This window comes from Doryrhamphus excisus, chromosome 3 (genome assembly GCF_030265055.1).
Source record: "Doryrhamphus excisus isolate RoL2022-K1 chromosome 3, RoL_Dexc_1.0, whole genome shotgun sequence".
NCBI lineage: Eukaryota > Metazoa > Chordata > Actinopteri > Syngnathiformes > Syngnathidae > Doryrhamphus > Doryrhamphus excisus.
In genome coordinates this window covers 5,762,321-5,779,482 of record NC_080468.1, presented here as the reverse complement: position 1 = coordinate 5,779,482, position 17,162 = coordinate 5,762,321, and the positions used below count along the sequence as shown (strand labels likewise).

Here is a 17,162-nt window from a genome sequence, read left to right as displayed (position 1 = left end):
TATTATAAATAACCCAAAAAGGTCGAGATTCTTTCTCGTCGTCAGTGAGGTCAGCATGCTGAGAGAACTCCATTGGTCGTTCTTAGTTGTTTTTTTGTTTTTTTTTGCAGATGTTTCTTTATTATGCTGATTTTTGGAGTTCTCTTTTGTGGAATAGGAGGTTCAAAATATGATCAATAAATACATGTCACTGAGGGTATTACTAACTAAAACTGTTGGTAAAAACGCACTGAAAGGTAGTTCCCTATTTAGCTTAGCTTGTTACCATCGTTAACATTGGTAAATCCTTGACACCTTAAGAGTTGCACGAATCTTAGCCGAGTTAGACTAACAATTGGTACTACCGTTTCATCTGTTTGTTATTATAAATAACCCGAAAAGGTCGAGATTCTTTCTAGTCGTCAGTGAGGTCAGCATGCTGAGAGAACTCCATTGGTCGTTCTTAGTTGTTTTTTTGCAGATGTTTCTTTATTATGCTGATTTTTGGAGTTCCCTTTTGTGGAGATCATTGAGTGTATTACTAACTAAAACTGTTGGTAAAAAAGCACTGAAAGGTAGTTCCCTATTTAGCTTAGCTTGTTACCATTGTTGACATTGGTAAATCCTTGACACCTTAAGAGTTGCACGACTCTCATTTTAATTCAGGGCTGGCTTAGTCGGGTTAGACTAACAACTGGTACTACCGTTTCATCTGTTTGTTATTGCTATTCATACTGTGGTTAGCTTTTTAACACTCAGTTCCCAGTCCCATCTATCCTATTTTATATCTATTTTAACCCAACCAGTCGAGACAGATGGCCTCCCCACAGAGCCTTGCCAAGGTTTCTTCCCCAGAGTGAGTTTTTCCTTGCCTCCATCGCCATCCATTGCTTGCTCATGTGGGGTTCCTGTTGGTTTTTCATTCATGAACGTGACCTCCATGTGTAAAGTGCCGTGAGATAACTATTGTTGTGATTTGGTGTTATGTAAATAAAAGGATTGACTATTGTTTCGAATTGTTTTTGTTACTTATAGCTAGCGTGTTAGCGCTCTACCATTTGTACACGTTCTGTATCAGCCTGCAGGGCCCGTGATGATGCGTGTAAATCTTTTTAAAACAGGGGCTGTCTTGAAAAATTCCACCTCCTTCCTTCTGATCAGGCGAGCAGTACGATTTAGTCACGGGGGGGAGGAGATGCGACCGGAACGGAATATTTACTCACACGCCTCACAGGCTCCAGAGAGACACTTTAATAACACAGTGATGGTGCACACATCCAGCTGTCACTGTGTTCTACGTACAAGCTCACCTCCACATCTCAGCTGGGAAACCATGCGTTTAAACGGTCTCACGACTGTCCCAACGTCTCCTATTGGTGTCTTTAAGCTAACTGCAAAGGTGAATATGATATTAAGTGCAGTGTGCAAATGTGCGACTGGAAAATCATTACCTTCTCTACAATAAGTCATCTTATTGATGGGCCTGTTGTTTTCTGTGTGTGCTCGCTGCTTCGTCTATTGATTTGCAACACAGGGCAGACGGAACACACACACACACACACACACACACAACATGATCCAAGTGTTCAAATATATCATCATTATTGTTTTTAAACTGGATTATGTGTTATTTTTATTTCTTAATATACATTTAGCTACTGTATTTTTATTATCATACTGATTATTTTACCCAAATCACTGCTCTGTATTAAATATAAAATACTGGTATAGTATTGGGCTCCACCCTCGGCCATCTCTGTGTGGAGTTTGCATGTTCTCCCCGTGCATGCGTGGGTTTTCTCCGGGTACTCCGGTTTCCTCCCACATTCCAAAAACATGCTAGGTTAATTGGCGACTCCAAATTGTCCATAGGTATGAATGTGAGTGTGAATGGTTGTTTGTCTATATGTGCCCTGTGATTGGCTGGCGACCAGTCCAGGGTGTACCCCGCCTCTCACCTGAATACAGCTGGGATAGGCTCCAGCACCGGTAGAAAATGAATGGTATAGTATTGTATTGTATAGCATAGTATTGTATATATTTTATTAACATTTTATTATATATGTGTGTGTGTAGTCATGTATAACCACAAGTAGAGAGCAAAGGACTGCACGTATTATATAAAGTTAGTCGCCGTTTGAAGTTATTTCCAGCAAAACTTCTGCTGCATGTGTGTGTGTGTGTGTGTGTGTGTATTTGCAGAGCCATTTAATGACATTGTATGGCTTGAGTGTAGATAAGAAGACTTTCAAATGAGTGTGCAGGAGAGGTGGCCAGCCTGCTGCACCTCCTCACTTAAGTTCCATATACAGTTCTGTATGTATGGCCAATTAGCCACCCACTGTCTCCTGGCCTGCGTGAGGAGGAACAGCTCGACATTCTGCCTCTTGGGGCTACGCTGCTCCTCTCCTCATATGTGCACAGTGGGGGTCATCTTGAGGAAACAGCGATGCCCGCATCAGAGAGATCATTCTGCTTAGTTTCTTAGAATCTATATGGTACAGAAGCTGCTTTCAGACGTTTGTAGGTCCATAATGTGATTATTTTGTTATGTGGTGTCCCTCATCAGGACCTTGTGGGCAGCGCTCCGCCACAGAGGAACTGGAAAGGAATTGCCATCGCCCTGCTGGTCATCCTCGTCATCTGCTCCCTGATTGTCACCTCTGTCATCCTGCTCACCCCTCGTATGTACACACACACACACACACACACACACACACACACACACACACGAGGCAACACAATCCTCTTGACTGATTTTGTGACTAGAAGATTGGGTACAGTCTGGATTTTAAGGATTTAAGGATTTTAATGTGTATTTAAATTTTTAAAGAAAAAAGCTGTGCTGATGAATGATAGAAGCTGACAATGCTTGTTCATGGGGTCGGTCATAAGGGGGAGGAGCCATGCCAGCGGAGACAACTAGCACTGGGATAGGGATGGAATATTGTGGAGGAATTGTCGCTTTCTATGCCAATGATAGTCTTTGTATAAGTCCTTGCTTAAGTGGTTTAAAAATATGGTCGTCTGTAACTGCATCAGCATTAAAGAGCTTTGAATACGTCTCCATCACCTCCACTTCTTCTTCTTCTTCCTCATATCTATTGGAGGACGTTAACAACTGACAGATGTAGAGGCTGACAGAGGCTGTATTTTCATTTAGGCTAAGAGTAATATCTCTGGTGTCTTCGCTTCATAAAAACTGAAACCATCCGTCAAAGTGGCGAATGGAACTTGATGAAGTTGAACACTTTAAGTATATTGGTTGCCACCATTACAGCGGAAGTCTGTCATAGAGATGGAAACAGTTCTGAGACAACAAACCGGGATTATCCTTTGTTCTGTAGTCTTTTCCACCGTTGTGAAAGTTGGACTGTCATCATGTATTGAGAGTTCCATATATAGAACATAGAACCAACGAATCCATCAAAAATTAGACAACCGCAGCCACTGGATCTTCAAATTGTGATCGTAGCAAATGTTCCTGGTTTGGCCATGTCACATGATCAACCCCAAGCCTCGCACAAACCATCCTTCAAGGAAGGAATTGGAGAACTAACATCTAGACATGGACAAACCTGCCATTCTAGCACCAATCTGGACGCCACCAAAGACCGACAGAGGTGGAAGGAGTTGGTGTATGATTCCCCAAAATACCCTAACATGTGGATGCTTCCTTTGGACACTGTTTGGATTTTTAGTAAAAAAAACAAGGCTATTTTTGTCATTTTCATCCAAAACCAGAGTGAAAAACAAGGTTCCACTGTATACTGCAAGTATTAAAAATACACAAGACCAGGATGACTAGTATTTGTGTTTTGTGTTACATTTTTTTGTCATATGGATGCAGCTTTTATCCTTTTTAGTTTTGCGGTTTTGTTCAACACGTTTACTGTTGATCTGGCCATTGTCACACCGCTGTGCACGTACATGTGAATGTTTTTTTTATAGCCATTTTTTAAATACATGAGCTGTCGCAGCTGGTTTTCCCGAATAGAAGTACTCCCGCCGTGTTCACTCTCAGATGCAAACGCCAGCCTGTTTGTGTTCTTCTGCTCCACTTGTCTTTGTGTGGCGGCCACGTTGAGGAAGTACGTTGCAAGAAGATGAATAGAACAATAGGAGAGGTCTCTCTCTTGTTGGCGTCCTTGTTCCAAATTGCGCTCTTATAACGGGGAGCAATTGTTGGAGATGTAATCTGCATAGAAGAAGAGCGTGTCGTGGTGGGATGGAGCCCCTCTGAGTGACACAATGATGAAAAAGTCAACATCAAAAGTTACCCTGACTTTATTCTCCAACTTGTTAAGTCTCTTGAAATGCTAATAAAATTTCACAAGAGCGCCTTGAAGCTTTTTTCCCCCCAGATTGACGTGCGTGGCAGCACACCATCCACGCTTTCTAGATGATCTGCAGCATGTCGAATTAGATTTGTCTTTTCATCTTAGTGCGATGTGTGCTTGACAGGTGAAGATGACAGTCTGGCCCTCAAGAAAAAAGTCACTTTGGATGACGTTTTTGGTCCCGACCTTCACGTGCACGACCCTGGTGCTGTGTGGCTCAGCGGTGAGTTCAGCTTTTCGTGTCAGAAGAAAAGATATCCAGAAACATTACGACAGTTAGAACTGCTATTATGGTTTTTAAAGGTAGATATTCTCTATTAGACAATTGCTCAACAAGTCTGGGAAGGGTTCCAAATGAATCCAAATGATGCAAAATGTATATCTTTACTGTCTGTTGAATTGTGTCACCACCCAAATCCAGATATTTCGACAACAGTTAGCATAACTTAGCATGACACAAAGCTCAAGTGCATGAAAATACATAATAATAAATTAATACGTCCATTTTCTGTATCGCTCATCCTCACAAGGGTCGCAGGGGTGCTGGAGCCTATCCCAGCTGTCTTTGGGCCAGAGGCGGGGTACACCCCTGGCCAGCCAATCACAGGGCACATATAGACAAACAACCATTCACACTCACATTCATACCTATGGACAATTTGGAGTCGCCAATTAACTTACCATGTTTTTGGAATGTGGGAGGAAACCGGAGTACCCGGAGAAAACCCACACATGCACGGGGAGAACATCCCACACAGAGATCCCTAAGGGGAATCGAACGGGCAGGGAATCGGTCTCCTATTGGTGTGGCCTAATCACTCGGCCATCCTTGCAGCCCCATAAAAAAAAAATATTCAAGTATGATTAATTCATTCATTTTCTACCGCTTTTCCTCACAAGGGTCGTGGGGGTGCTGGAGCCTATCCCAGCTGTCTTCGGGCCAGAGGCGGGGTACACCCCTGGCCAGCCAATCACAGGGCACATATAGACAAACAACCATTCACACTCACATTCATACCTATGGACAATTTGGAGTCGCCAATTAACTTACCATGTTTTTGGAATGTGGGAGGAAACCGGAGTACCCGGAGAAAACCCACGCATGCACGGGGAGAACATCCCACACAGAGATGCCCAAGGGGAATCGAACGGACAGGGAATCGGTCTCCTATTGGTGTGGCCTAACCACTCGTCCATCCTTACAGCCCCATAATAATAAATATTCAAGTATGATTAATTTTAATTTCATTTCATACATTATTATATGTATTCTAGTAGCTATAATTGCATTAGTTGTAAAAAGATTTCCTTCATAAACCCCATAGGCCAACACAAAAATGTACCCAGTCTTTAAAGTTAATTAGGGTTGAAGCACTTGTTCTCTCTTAATGACCAATAAAAACTCTCATGCTTGAAAACATTTTATTTTTTTTTAGACGCTTAGGTACAACTGTTCATGCTGGATTCTACACCTTTAGAGAAATATGTAAATTGCTTCCATAATATTTAGAAAATATTTATTTATTTTATGTGGGCAATACTTTATGACTGAATAAGCTATTTACAAAATCTAATACTGTACTATTGCATATTACATAGCTTTACTATGATCACATCTTATATAAGGGAATCAAATCCGCTACATGTTAAGCACAAGAAGTGAACAAACAGTTTCTTCTGCCTCCTTTTCAGACATTTTGAATGCAAGTGCAAACATGTGATGTACTTTCATGTAACCCCCGAGCCACACTTTGGACACGGTTGTAAATCTACACAAATGTTACGGCAGATAAAGATAATAGTTTTAAAATGGGGTGGTTTAAATTCAATCCGGTGCATTATCTCCCCCAGCAACAACGCTCCTGAAGCGTAAATGTAGTCCCTCCACGTGTGACCACTGTGACCTCACACGTGTCCTCTCTAGTTGCCTTCTTCCACCAATTAGTGACGTATTAAGCTGTAATAAGCTAAGCTCGCCCGTCATTCACCAAGGTGATGAAAATGTTCTGAGCACCTGACGAAATCAGCATCTGGCCTCTTTAAGTGAATATAATCAAGTCCCAATTGGGCCTAATGACCTTCTCATAAGCACCCCGCAGGGACGTCCACATACCTCTGTAGTCCTCATCAATATTTCGTGGGCACGTCATTGATCCCCCAGTGAGCCGCCTCTTGCCTCACTAGTCTTTGGACTCACCTCTGACTGGTTCGCTCCTGTGCAAAGACAAAAGTGTTTAACCTTCACAACAAAGACGGTGCTGGCCGTTGCTTTTGAAACAAGAGAACAATATGATGTCGGTCCAAGTATGACTCTATCAATAGGCAACATCTGCGACTTAATCATATTTAATGTATGCAAATCTACTAATGAAATCAGGAGGTTGGCAAGTGGAACAATCAGCACTACTCTGTTTGACTTCCAGCATGTGTATAGGATTAATTACTTTAAAAACACTAAGTAGGGCATTTAAAGTGCTCATGACACCAATAAAACTTGGACAAAATAACAAAGTGAAATTACCGACTTAGTAAAACATTTTTTTCATATTGTTGTCATACATAAATAAATAAAATAACTTGTGAGGATAAGCGGTATAGAAAATATCAGCCGATACTGATACCCATATGTGTAACATGACATAACTCCTGTGGTGGAATGAAGACATACAGTATATGTGTCATATACAGCATTTTTCAGGAACAGTTTTCATGATTGGAAAAAAATCTGATACATATATCAACCGATATTGCATTTTTATGTTGATATCAGGCATCCTTAATAAACATAATTGTAAGTAAATGTATTCTGACCTGAACTCAACACCATATACCGTATGTATCTTCAACTCACTAACTCTATTCCCTTGTCCTTGGAATGACACTTCCTGATTGTAACTAGAAGACAGTTGCATTCACTGACACGCCGAAAATCACAAAAGCATCTTTTTATTATGCATGTATGTGTTGTCTACATAAAGAGAAAGACAAAGAAAAACAGTAAGTGGAAATTCTCATCTCTTAGAGCGGACGTACAATTTGCTGCATTTAACCCCTGAGGGTCCCTTTAATTATATAATTATATATATATGTATTAATTAATATACAAATCTATATAGTACAGTACAGATAAATGAATGAATAATACATATTATCAGTTTGTCTACTATTTCAAATTCTACATATCACAATTTGAATGCATATTAATGCCTTATGTTTGTATTTTCATTTATTTCAACATTTTTCATTCATTCATTTTGTACCGCTTATCCTCAAGAGGGTTGCAGGCATACTGAAGCCTATCAGCCAATCACAGGGCACATATAGACAAACAACCATTCACACTCACATTCATACCTATGGACAATTTGGAGTCGCCAATTAACCTAGCATGTTTTTGGAATGTGGGAGGAAACCGGAGTACCCGGAGAAAACCCACGCATGCACGGGAAGAACATGCAAACTCCACACAGAGATGGCCGGGGGTGGAATCGAACTCGGGTCTCCTGCGTGATAACCACTTGGCCACTGTGCAGCCAATTTCACAATTTTTATGCTTGAAAATGCTTATTTTAAGCACAACAGAGAAAGCAGAGATTGGAACCCAGGTCTTCCCAAACTTCTGACTTTGTGGCCAATATGCAAACCACTCCTCCACCGTGCTGCCCTGTGTGCATCAAATTTCCTCATGTAACTGCCGTTACTCTAATACAGGGGTGCTCACACTTTTTCAGCATGCGAGCTACTTTTAAAATGAGCGAGTCAAAATGATCTACCCACTACAAAAATGCAAAACATCTATTTATTTTCAAATGTATTGAGGATTATTTGTACGTACAATGTATGTTGATGTACCTTACATAACCAAATGAGCCAATATTGCAAAACACACATAATTAACTATTAACATTTTTTGTAATTACCTGAGTTTACTTTGATGACTTGCACTGAATTGAACCAGCCAGGGATGCATAGTCCGGACAGTAGCTGCTGATAGCCAGCCTCAAGCACACTTCCAAATGTTTATCAGTCATGGATAATATCCGTATCATAATATCCGTATAATATTCCATATCCGTATGGAAGTCATATGTTTTTTGCCTTTTTACTTGGTCCAGTTTTTGCCTTTTTACTTGGTCCAGCTCCTTCACTCATTTTAGTGACCATAAACTTTAGCGAGGGCTTAAAATCTCGCAATTCGCCGACTAGCTTAGCACTTTGCATCGTTGTTTACGCATGAGCGGTGACCTAAAGGTCAAAATTCCGTTGTCATCTTACTGGTTGTCCTGTATGTCAATCAAGTAACGAGGATGGATGATAGGCTGACATCGTAAGTTCTGCTGCACTTAGAGACGTTGTTTGATTTGATTGGTCGCCCGAAGGGCAACATTTAGTTGTCATCTGAATGGCTGCCCTGTATGTCAATCAAGTGACGGCATTGATGCTGGGATGATATTTTTGTAATGTCACGCCGCGATCGACCAGCGATCGACCAGTACCACCTCCGCGATCGACCGGTAGATCGCGATCGACTTAATGAGCACCCCTGCTCTAATAGAAGACGTAGAGTGGTTTGTTACTTGCTACTTGAACAAATTACAGTACATGCTGTATTTGTACAACTGAAATGTACTTATTAATATATTTTATGTTCAAAATGCATCCGTGCAAATAACGGCCTCCTTTCTATTATAAACACCGTACCTCTAATAAACACTTCATTGACAGCATGTACGTATGATTTACAATTTATGCTGCACTGAAGTCAAGTATTTTTAACGCTACTGTAGAGGAATACAAATTGAATGTACACTATAAAAATGTGTTTTTTTTCCTTCCTCTATGTCTCCCATGCAGGTCATGAGCTTCTGTATCGTACGAGGGAGGGCGATGTTGTGAAGATTAATATGGACACAGGGGAGACAACTGTTGTTGTGCCAAACCAGATGTTTGTGAGTCCACCCTATAAACGTCTTTACTGTCGTCAAGGTCTTGCTTCTTTTTTCCAAAGTGTGTTTTTTTGATGCCATCCAGGAAAGATCCAAAGCCACGAGGTACAAAGTGTCACCTGACCTGCAACTTGTGCTCTTTGCCTTTGACGTGAAACTGGTGAGAAGAGACTCAATTAGCATCCTGATGCTGCACTTTTTCTGAGCTTTGATGCTGATGTTGTTCATCTCTGCAGATGTACCAGCACTCCTTTGTGGCCAAGTACATTATTTACAGCCTCGTTACACAGTAAGACTTTTTTTAACGGTCGCCAGTACAGACATTTGACCTGACAATGTTGTTCTCTCTCTAACTTTGTCTGCTCAGGGGATATACGGCGAAGGCAGTTTAGTGGGTTAGCAAGCTGTGTTGTGTTGGCGAGTTCAACGCTCTCTTTTAAAGCAGCTGGAAAAAAATCCCTGACGATATTATTTATCTATTTTCAGATGACTGAATACGCTAGATATGCTCACACGAGCAACTGGAATACATTTGAATATGAAATGTTAATATTTAGGCCTTTTGACGACGTAAACATCACCAGTGTCCTTGCGTGAGTACTCACGACAACAGTGACATCTAGTGTCACAATGAGATATAGCAAGAGCTCCTTGTTTTTTAAATGGATAAATGGATGGTGGGCGGCACGGCGGTTGAGTGTTTAGCGCGCAGACGTCACAGCTAGGAGACCAGGGTTCAATTCCACCCTCTGCCATCTCTGTGTGGAGTTTGCATGTTCTCCTTGTGCATGCGCGGGTTTTCTCCGGGTACTCCGGTTTCCTCCCACATTCCAAAAACATGCTAGGTTAATTGGCGACTCCAAATTGTCCATAGGTATGAATGTGAGTGTGAATGGTTGTTTGTCTATATGTGCCCTGTGATTGGCTGGCCACCAGTCCAGGGTGTACCCCGCCTCTGCTGGGATAGGCTCCAGCACCCCCCGCGACCCTCGTGAGTAAAAGCGGTAGAAAATGAATGAATGAATGAGTGAATATTTAGGCCATTTGCCAACGTAAACATCACCAGTATCCTTGCGTGAGTACTCACAACAACAGTGACATCTAGCGTCACAATGAGATATAGCAAGAGCTCCTTATTTTTTAAATGGATAAATGGGTGGTATAGTTAGTATCATAAATCAGTGTTAACTTACGCATTACATTGACAGCGTTATACTATCAGCGACCCTTCCATGCTCAATTGGTGGCGTCAGTGTTACTCATAATCTTGTGGGAACTCCTGAAACGCTCCATAATAATTACATACTCATTTTATAGTCTTCACTTTTCAGCCAAATTAGAATAATATGACATCAAACGCCCCCTTTCATTGGCACAAAGTCAAAAACCGTGCGAAACAACAGGACCGATTAGGTGTGATGGTGGATGTTAGGTTTTTGGTCGAGTTGCATCTTGAGCACAAAGTCTGGCTTTGTGGAGCCACTTTTGCTGTAGACCCCCCTCGGTCACATTTCTGTTGTTTTAATTCAGTAAACTTGCATTCAGCTCACGGGATGAAGCCAGTGTTGTTGCTCTACACTGCTGATGGGGACGTCATCCAACTTCATGTCAAAAAGTCTGAACTAGCCACAATTCTTGCAGTTTCTTGACCTGTCAATGGTGTGTCCTTGACTCATGCAGCTATAGAAAGTATTTATTGTTGTGTTTACCCTCCACACAGGGAAACATGGCCACTCAGTCCTCCTGAAGTGCATGAAGCCGTCCTACAGTTTGCTGGATGGGGACCTAAAGGCCAGCAGCTGGTAAGGACACACACACACACACACACACACACACTGTAGTTGGACAGACAGGTTGCTTTCCACAATTTGGACTGAGGAGGGCGCGCATGGACTGGTGGCAGATGCAGTGATTTGGACTGTTGCCACGGGAACCAAGACACATGGCACTGTTTGAAGTGTGTGTGTGTGTGTGTGTGTGAGTGTGAATGTGTGAGTCATCAAACACTGTGGACACAGAATGCTGAGTTTGGTGCAATTGGACAAATCAGTGCCTTTAATTTTTTTCTTTTTTTTTTTACTTTGCATGCATAGTTTTGCACTTCCATGCAGTTATTCATCTGTTGCTCATGGATGCTCAAGTCCTTTGCCCCGTAACAACATCTTGTGCGGCAATATGTTTGTACAGAGGCATCACAAATAGAAATATTAGCTCAGACGTTAGTGCTAACAGAAAACTACAGCACTGCTAGTCCCCTCATTACAAGCTAGTCTATCATCACTTTAAAGCTGTTATAGATTTCTTCATTTATTCCATTTGGTCCCATTTAGTCTTCCATAAAAGCACTCATTTGTTGTGTTGCTTTAATCAAGGCTCTAGTAGAACTTGCCAACTGTAGAACGGACACGTCGCTCATGAGGATGAACTCAATCTTAACTGGGCAACATTTTTTGTCCTTCCTTTCCAAGTAAAAAGTGATTTCACATTGAATTGATGAGAACTGGAGCCATTAATCATTGCACGTTCCACCAGCATGTAAATGTGATCGTGTGTGAAGTCATGCATCAGGTGTTCAGAGATGAAGCCGCCCTCATTAAAGAACAAGCTATTAGTCCGCTGTGACAGACAAGTCAATCGGGGACACACACATGAAAGAAAGCTCATATTGATGTCCCAAATTAAATAATTTTTTTGAACAAAATTGGCCGAAAACGACTTCTTTTGTGTCTTTTACTTCTCCAGTCTTCATTTTCACTGATAAAATCTCATCAAGACGTAGATCAAGATCAAGCTCTCCTTTAAATCCAATGTCCAGACCATTAGGTACACCAGCGCAGAAAACGTACTTGCGATTGTGATGATATAGACCACCATTGTATTGCTTCCTTTTTGCTCAGATCTTCATCTTTGAGAACAACATCTACTACAGAGCAACAGTGGAGAGTCGCACCATCCGCCTGGTTTCCACCGGCAAAGAGGGCGTGGTCTTCAATGGCCTACCTGATTGGCTCTATGAAGGTACCACTCACCGCGCAATCTCACAGGATTTCATGAGGACTCATGAGGATCTCCTTTTGCTTACTTTAATAGCTGACTAGTTGAAAGATGACGCCTGTATCCATACACTGGCCACTTCATTGGGTACAATACAATTAATAGATGGACAGGAAGTCCTTAGTTTACAATGTACCGTATCCTGTTGCAAGAGGCATTCCCATCAATTACTTAAAATATCAATTTCAACGGGCTGCACGGTGGAGAGTGGTTAGCATACAGGCCTCACAGGTAGGAGACCTGAGTTCAATTCTACCCTCGGCCATCTCTGTGTGGAGTTTGCATGTTCTCCGGGTACTCCGGTTTCCTCCCACATTCCAAAAACATGCTAGGTTAATTGGTGACTCCAAATTGTCCATAGGTATGAATGTGAGTGTGAATGGTTGTTTGTCTATATGTGCCCTGTGATTGGCTGGCGGCCAGTCCAGGGTGTACCCCGCCTCTTGCCCAAAGACAGCTGGGATAGGCTCCAGCACCCCCGTGACCCTCATGAGGAAAAGCGGTAGAAAATGAATGAATGGTTCATGAATGCGAGAGAACTAGTTAGTCAAATTATTAAAATTTGTAATCAGATTAATCACGGTTTTCAAATTAATTAATCATGATTAATCGCGATGTCTCACTGTCTGAAATATGCCCATTCTTAACGTATACAACCGTATTTTTTAAATTTCTATCAAATTAAGAGATGGCACACATGTCTGAAAATCTATTTACCTCACAATGCTTTATTTAACTCTCCCCTGAAGTAAGCTGGGATAGGCTCCAGCATACCACCAGTGACGAACAGACTAGATACGCGTTTGTTTTAGAGTTTAGATACTTAGAATAAAGTTATAAAGAGGAGACAGACTCTGCCGAGAGCTACACTGTGCCGCCATCTATCGTCATAACAGAGCGGTGGCTTGCCGTGATGCGCTTGTCTTAATAACGCTAAAAAAATTACATAATTAATTAAATAAATTAGTTACTGCCGTTAACCCCTTATTTTTGACAACCCCCCCCCCAAAAATATATTTTTATTTATTTATTTATTTATTTATTTTTCAAATTGATTATTATTTTATTACTTGTATTTTTCTTGTGTTTTTAAAAATGTTCACATAATTTTTATGACAGTATGAAGAAAATGTATTCTTTTATTACACCTACTCATCACAACAATATATAGAAATTAATACATCAAAAAGCAAATGCTGTTTAACCATGTTTATATACTGTATGTTCTCCACTGCATCACCCTGAGAGCCGTTTCAAATATTTTATACCTCTCATTGAACTAGATTAGGTAGCCAATACCGCTCCAAATTACAACCACTATAATAAACATATTTAACAGTTCTTGCATTGGCTCTCATTAAGATTATACAGGTATGTGTCCCTAATGGGGTGTAAATGGTGCATTATATCGGACATTTTGGATCCTCTTTATGTTTTATCACATCAGGCTGCATGGAACATCTTAAAGTTATACTAATATTTGCTGTCTTTTAGCTTTGCTGTGGTAGTTTTTATTGGGACGTTAAAGTGTTTTCACTCAAAGTGCTGCAATAACCAACTTTCCAATAACAAACACTAGTTTTTGCCACTTAAACAGAACTCAACATCAATGTTGAATTTAATAGAGTGGAGCTGAATAGGCCATTTGAATCCATTAAGGCCAATCATTATAAGACTTTCTTTTTTGATGTGAAAAAGACATTCCAATTATAAAAAACACTTCAGTGTGTCTTTGTTTGCTGATGGATTTTCTGTCTTTTAGCCTCGCGCTGTCATTTATCATAAAGCTTGTAGGTTTATTTCAAAAGTTAATTGGGATTTCTGGTGTCAGAATTGCTGTTATTAATTCAGGATTTATCCCCAGAGCGCTTTTAATAATAATAATAACTGTCTGTAGCGAATGTATAATGTAATTACAAAATGCCAGTTATGACGGGGGAGAATTTGTGAACTGCTCAGGGTTTGGCTGTAATCGTTGTCCTTATTAATGGGATTATTTCTTTGTGGCGGCCCGCAGAAAGACGTAATCCATTTTCATTACCATGCAAAGATTTGTTTTGTCGCATTCTGCCGGCTGTCTTGTAAGGATTTATCACCCGAAAACACAAATCACACACGCGTTCTTTCACACAGAGAGTGAAGGTTAGCTTGCATTGTGCCTCTGTGGCCTTCTCATGCAAGATGGTTGGAATTAAATGTAATTTATGTGCACTTTATTTTCAATGACAAGTTTAGATGTCAACCAAGGCCATACAAGAGCTTTGCCAGATACTGTGGGCCTCAAAGAGGATACAACAGACTGTTGCACTGCAACTCACACCTCAAGTAGTCATTTACAGTGTATAAAACATTTTATACAATAGGAATAAATACATACCACTTACTTTTGTCCTTTAAAATGTTGTGAATATCAACATGTGTATGGAGTAGAGTTAGGTGGAAAACTGCTTTCCATAAAGCTGTTCTGCCCCCTGCTGGATGAACACACAACAATTTTTTGTCAGTCATTTAGACGTATTTTACAAAAAAACATTAATAATAAGTCAGTAGAGTAATGTAGAATTAAAATTATTAATGCAATTTTAAACAGTTGTATTTTTACTATTAGCATTTAATTTTATACATTTATTTAAGTATTTATTTTATTTTATTTAAGTATTAGTATTTTTTATTTTTCATAGTATTTTATTGATTTAAGTATTTATTAATAATAAATATATTAAATATAAATATATATATTGTTATTATATAAGTATTTTTACACATATTTTTATGATTCACTTTATTTTATATGTTTTATTTATACAAAATTTATATTTTCTACATTTTTTCATGTTTTAAATAATTTTCTATATATACAAGTACATAATTTATTTCTAAATCTAAATGTATTTCTCACACCTCTGTTTACAACCGCCTATAATGTCATTATATATAAAAGTGCAAGTGTAAATATGCCTTTACTATACTATTCTATTGACTGCTGTAATTGTGTCCACTTAAATAATAACACGTTTAATTAATTATTATATTGAGCCGAATATACGCCGACTATATTTTGTCCTCATATAAAAAAAGTCTGAAAAAGACTGACTGATTCCAACTGAACCAACTTTTCACCAAGCAAATCAAAGCTTTTCTTCCTGTCACTCGCAAACACCAGTGCCCCACAGAGGTGCCACTCAAAAATCTCACATATATTGAAATAATTATGTCTTGAAAAATATTTGTGCAAAAACGGGTATTGAAAAAGCCTCAGCCTCACCTGCCTCCTCTGAGTGCACATAACTGGTGTCATTCTAATGTTGTTGCTGTTTTGACAGAGGAAATCCTGCAGAGCTACGAGGCCCACTGGTGGTCTCCCGATGGGCTGCGTCTGGCCTACATGACCATCAACGACACGCTGGTACCAAAGATGGAAGTCCCCTTTTTCACAGGAACGCCGTACCCCAACACGTTGGAATACCATTACCCAAAGGTAAGATAATAGGCATCCATGTTTTTGGAGCACAACAGCATTTGACGTCACAACTGAAACCTAAACTGACATATTTGGTTCCCTCTTTGCCTCTGCAGGCTGGGGAGGAAAACCCTGTAGTACACCTGTCTGTGGTGAGCCTTAATGGTCCTCTGCACACTGTGGTCATGAAGAAACCTGATGACCCCCGCATTGGGTGAGAGCCTGTCTACAAGGGTAATTCATCTCAACACGGGTGGTCCAGCTTGTCCCTGATGGTGATTTGTTTTTGGTGCTGTTTTTCCAGGAGGGAATATTACATCACTATGGTGAAGTGGGCCACCAGCACCAAATTGGCTGTCAACTGGCTGAACAGAGCCCAGAACAACTCTATACTGACGCTGTGTGAGGCAACCACAGGAGTCTGCATCAAGGTTGAACATTCTACTTTGCCTATCATTATTATATTAGTATATTAGTATTATTACTTTTTCAAATATAACAACTACAACGGTTACCTCGCCTCTCGCTCAAAGACAGCTGGGATAGGCTCCAGCATACCCCCCCCCCCCACCCTTGTGAGGATAAGCGGCATTGAAAATGGATGGATGTAAAATTAATCTAATGATACAGATTTTATACTGACTAAAATCTAATGAAAAATGCCAATACCTGTGAGATATTCACTGTGAAATTTAGAACCCCCCTCCCAAAAAAAAAAAAAAAATCATAATAAATTAACATCTGCACCAAAATATAATGCTGTCTCTTCACATAATAAGTTCAAAGTAGTTCTAGCCTATTCCTGCTAACTGGCAATGGCCATGAAGAGTAGAAATGTGTTGCTGCCACCATGTGGTCAAAAGTGTAATAGCGCGTTTGACATGTCAAGCTAATTTCTGTCCTCCCAACTAACGGGGGGATCGCCATTAATCCATTCCAGAAGGTCTGACTCAAACCAAACGGACTCTAACCAAAGCATATTTTCCCATAGAAAATAATATAAATCCAATTCATCCGGTCCAGACACCCAAAAATGTTAACACATACACATTTTATACACTAATTATAGTTTTACATGCAGAAAATGATGCAAAAATTATTTAAACTGACAACTGAATGGACAACTAAACATTTACCATCACTTTATTTTGATGCAAAAAAATTAGCCAAAAAATGTGGGTGTTGCAAAAAATGCATTAACTGGGGTGAACGTTAACCGAGGTAACCACTGCTTACATGCATGGTACTGTGGTATTGCTAATGCTGCGTTTTAATTGCATTTTATAACTATTTAATTGGGCGGCATGGCTGTCGAGTGGTCAGCGCGCAGACCTCACAGCAGGGTTCAATTCCACCCTCGGCCATCTCTGTGTGGAGTTTGCA

The 17,162-nt window shown here is 40.3% G+C and overlaps 1 protein-coding gene across 5 annotated transcripts in view; it reads left to right on the top strand.

Annotated features, from left to right (window-relative positions):
• LOC131125180 (dipeptidyl aminopeptidase-like protein 6) overlaps positions 1-17,162 on the top strand; it is a 71,788-nt gene that overhangs the window by 49,436 nt on the left and 5,190 nt on the right. For all 5 annotated transcript variants that reach the window (XM_058066457.1, XM_058066456.1, XM_058066455.1 and 2 more), the window contains 10 exons: positions 2,549-2,663; positions 4,444-4,542; positions 9,174-9,268; positions 9,351-9,425; positions 9,502-9,554; positions 10,986-11,067; positions 12,163-12,283; positions 15,643-15,797; positions 15,896-15,993; positions 16,084-16,210. In XM_058066457.1, coding sequence (XP_057922440.1) covers positions 2,549-2,663; positions 4,444-4,542; positions 9,174-9,268; positions 9,351-9,425; positions 9,502-9,554; positions 10,986-11,067; positions 12,163-12,283; positions 15,643-15,797; positions 15,896-15,993; positions 16,084-16,210 — 1,020 coding nt within the window. The remainder of the gene's footprint in view (positions 1-2,548; positions 2,664-4,443; positions 4,543-9,173; positions 9,269-9,350; positions 9,426-9,501; positions 9,555-10,985; positions 11,068-12,162; positions 12,284-15,642; positions 15,798-15,895; positions 15,994-16,083; positions 16,211-17,162) is intronic.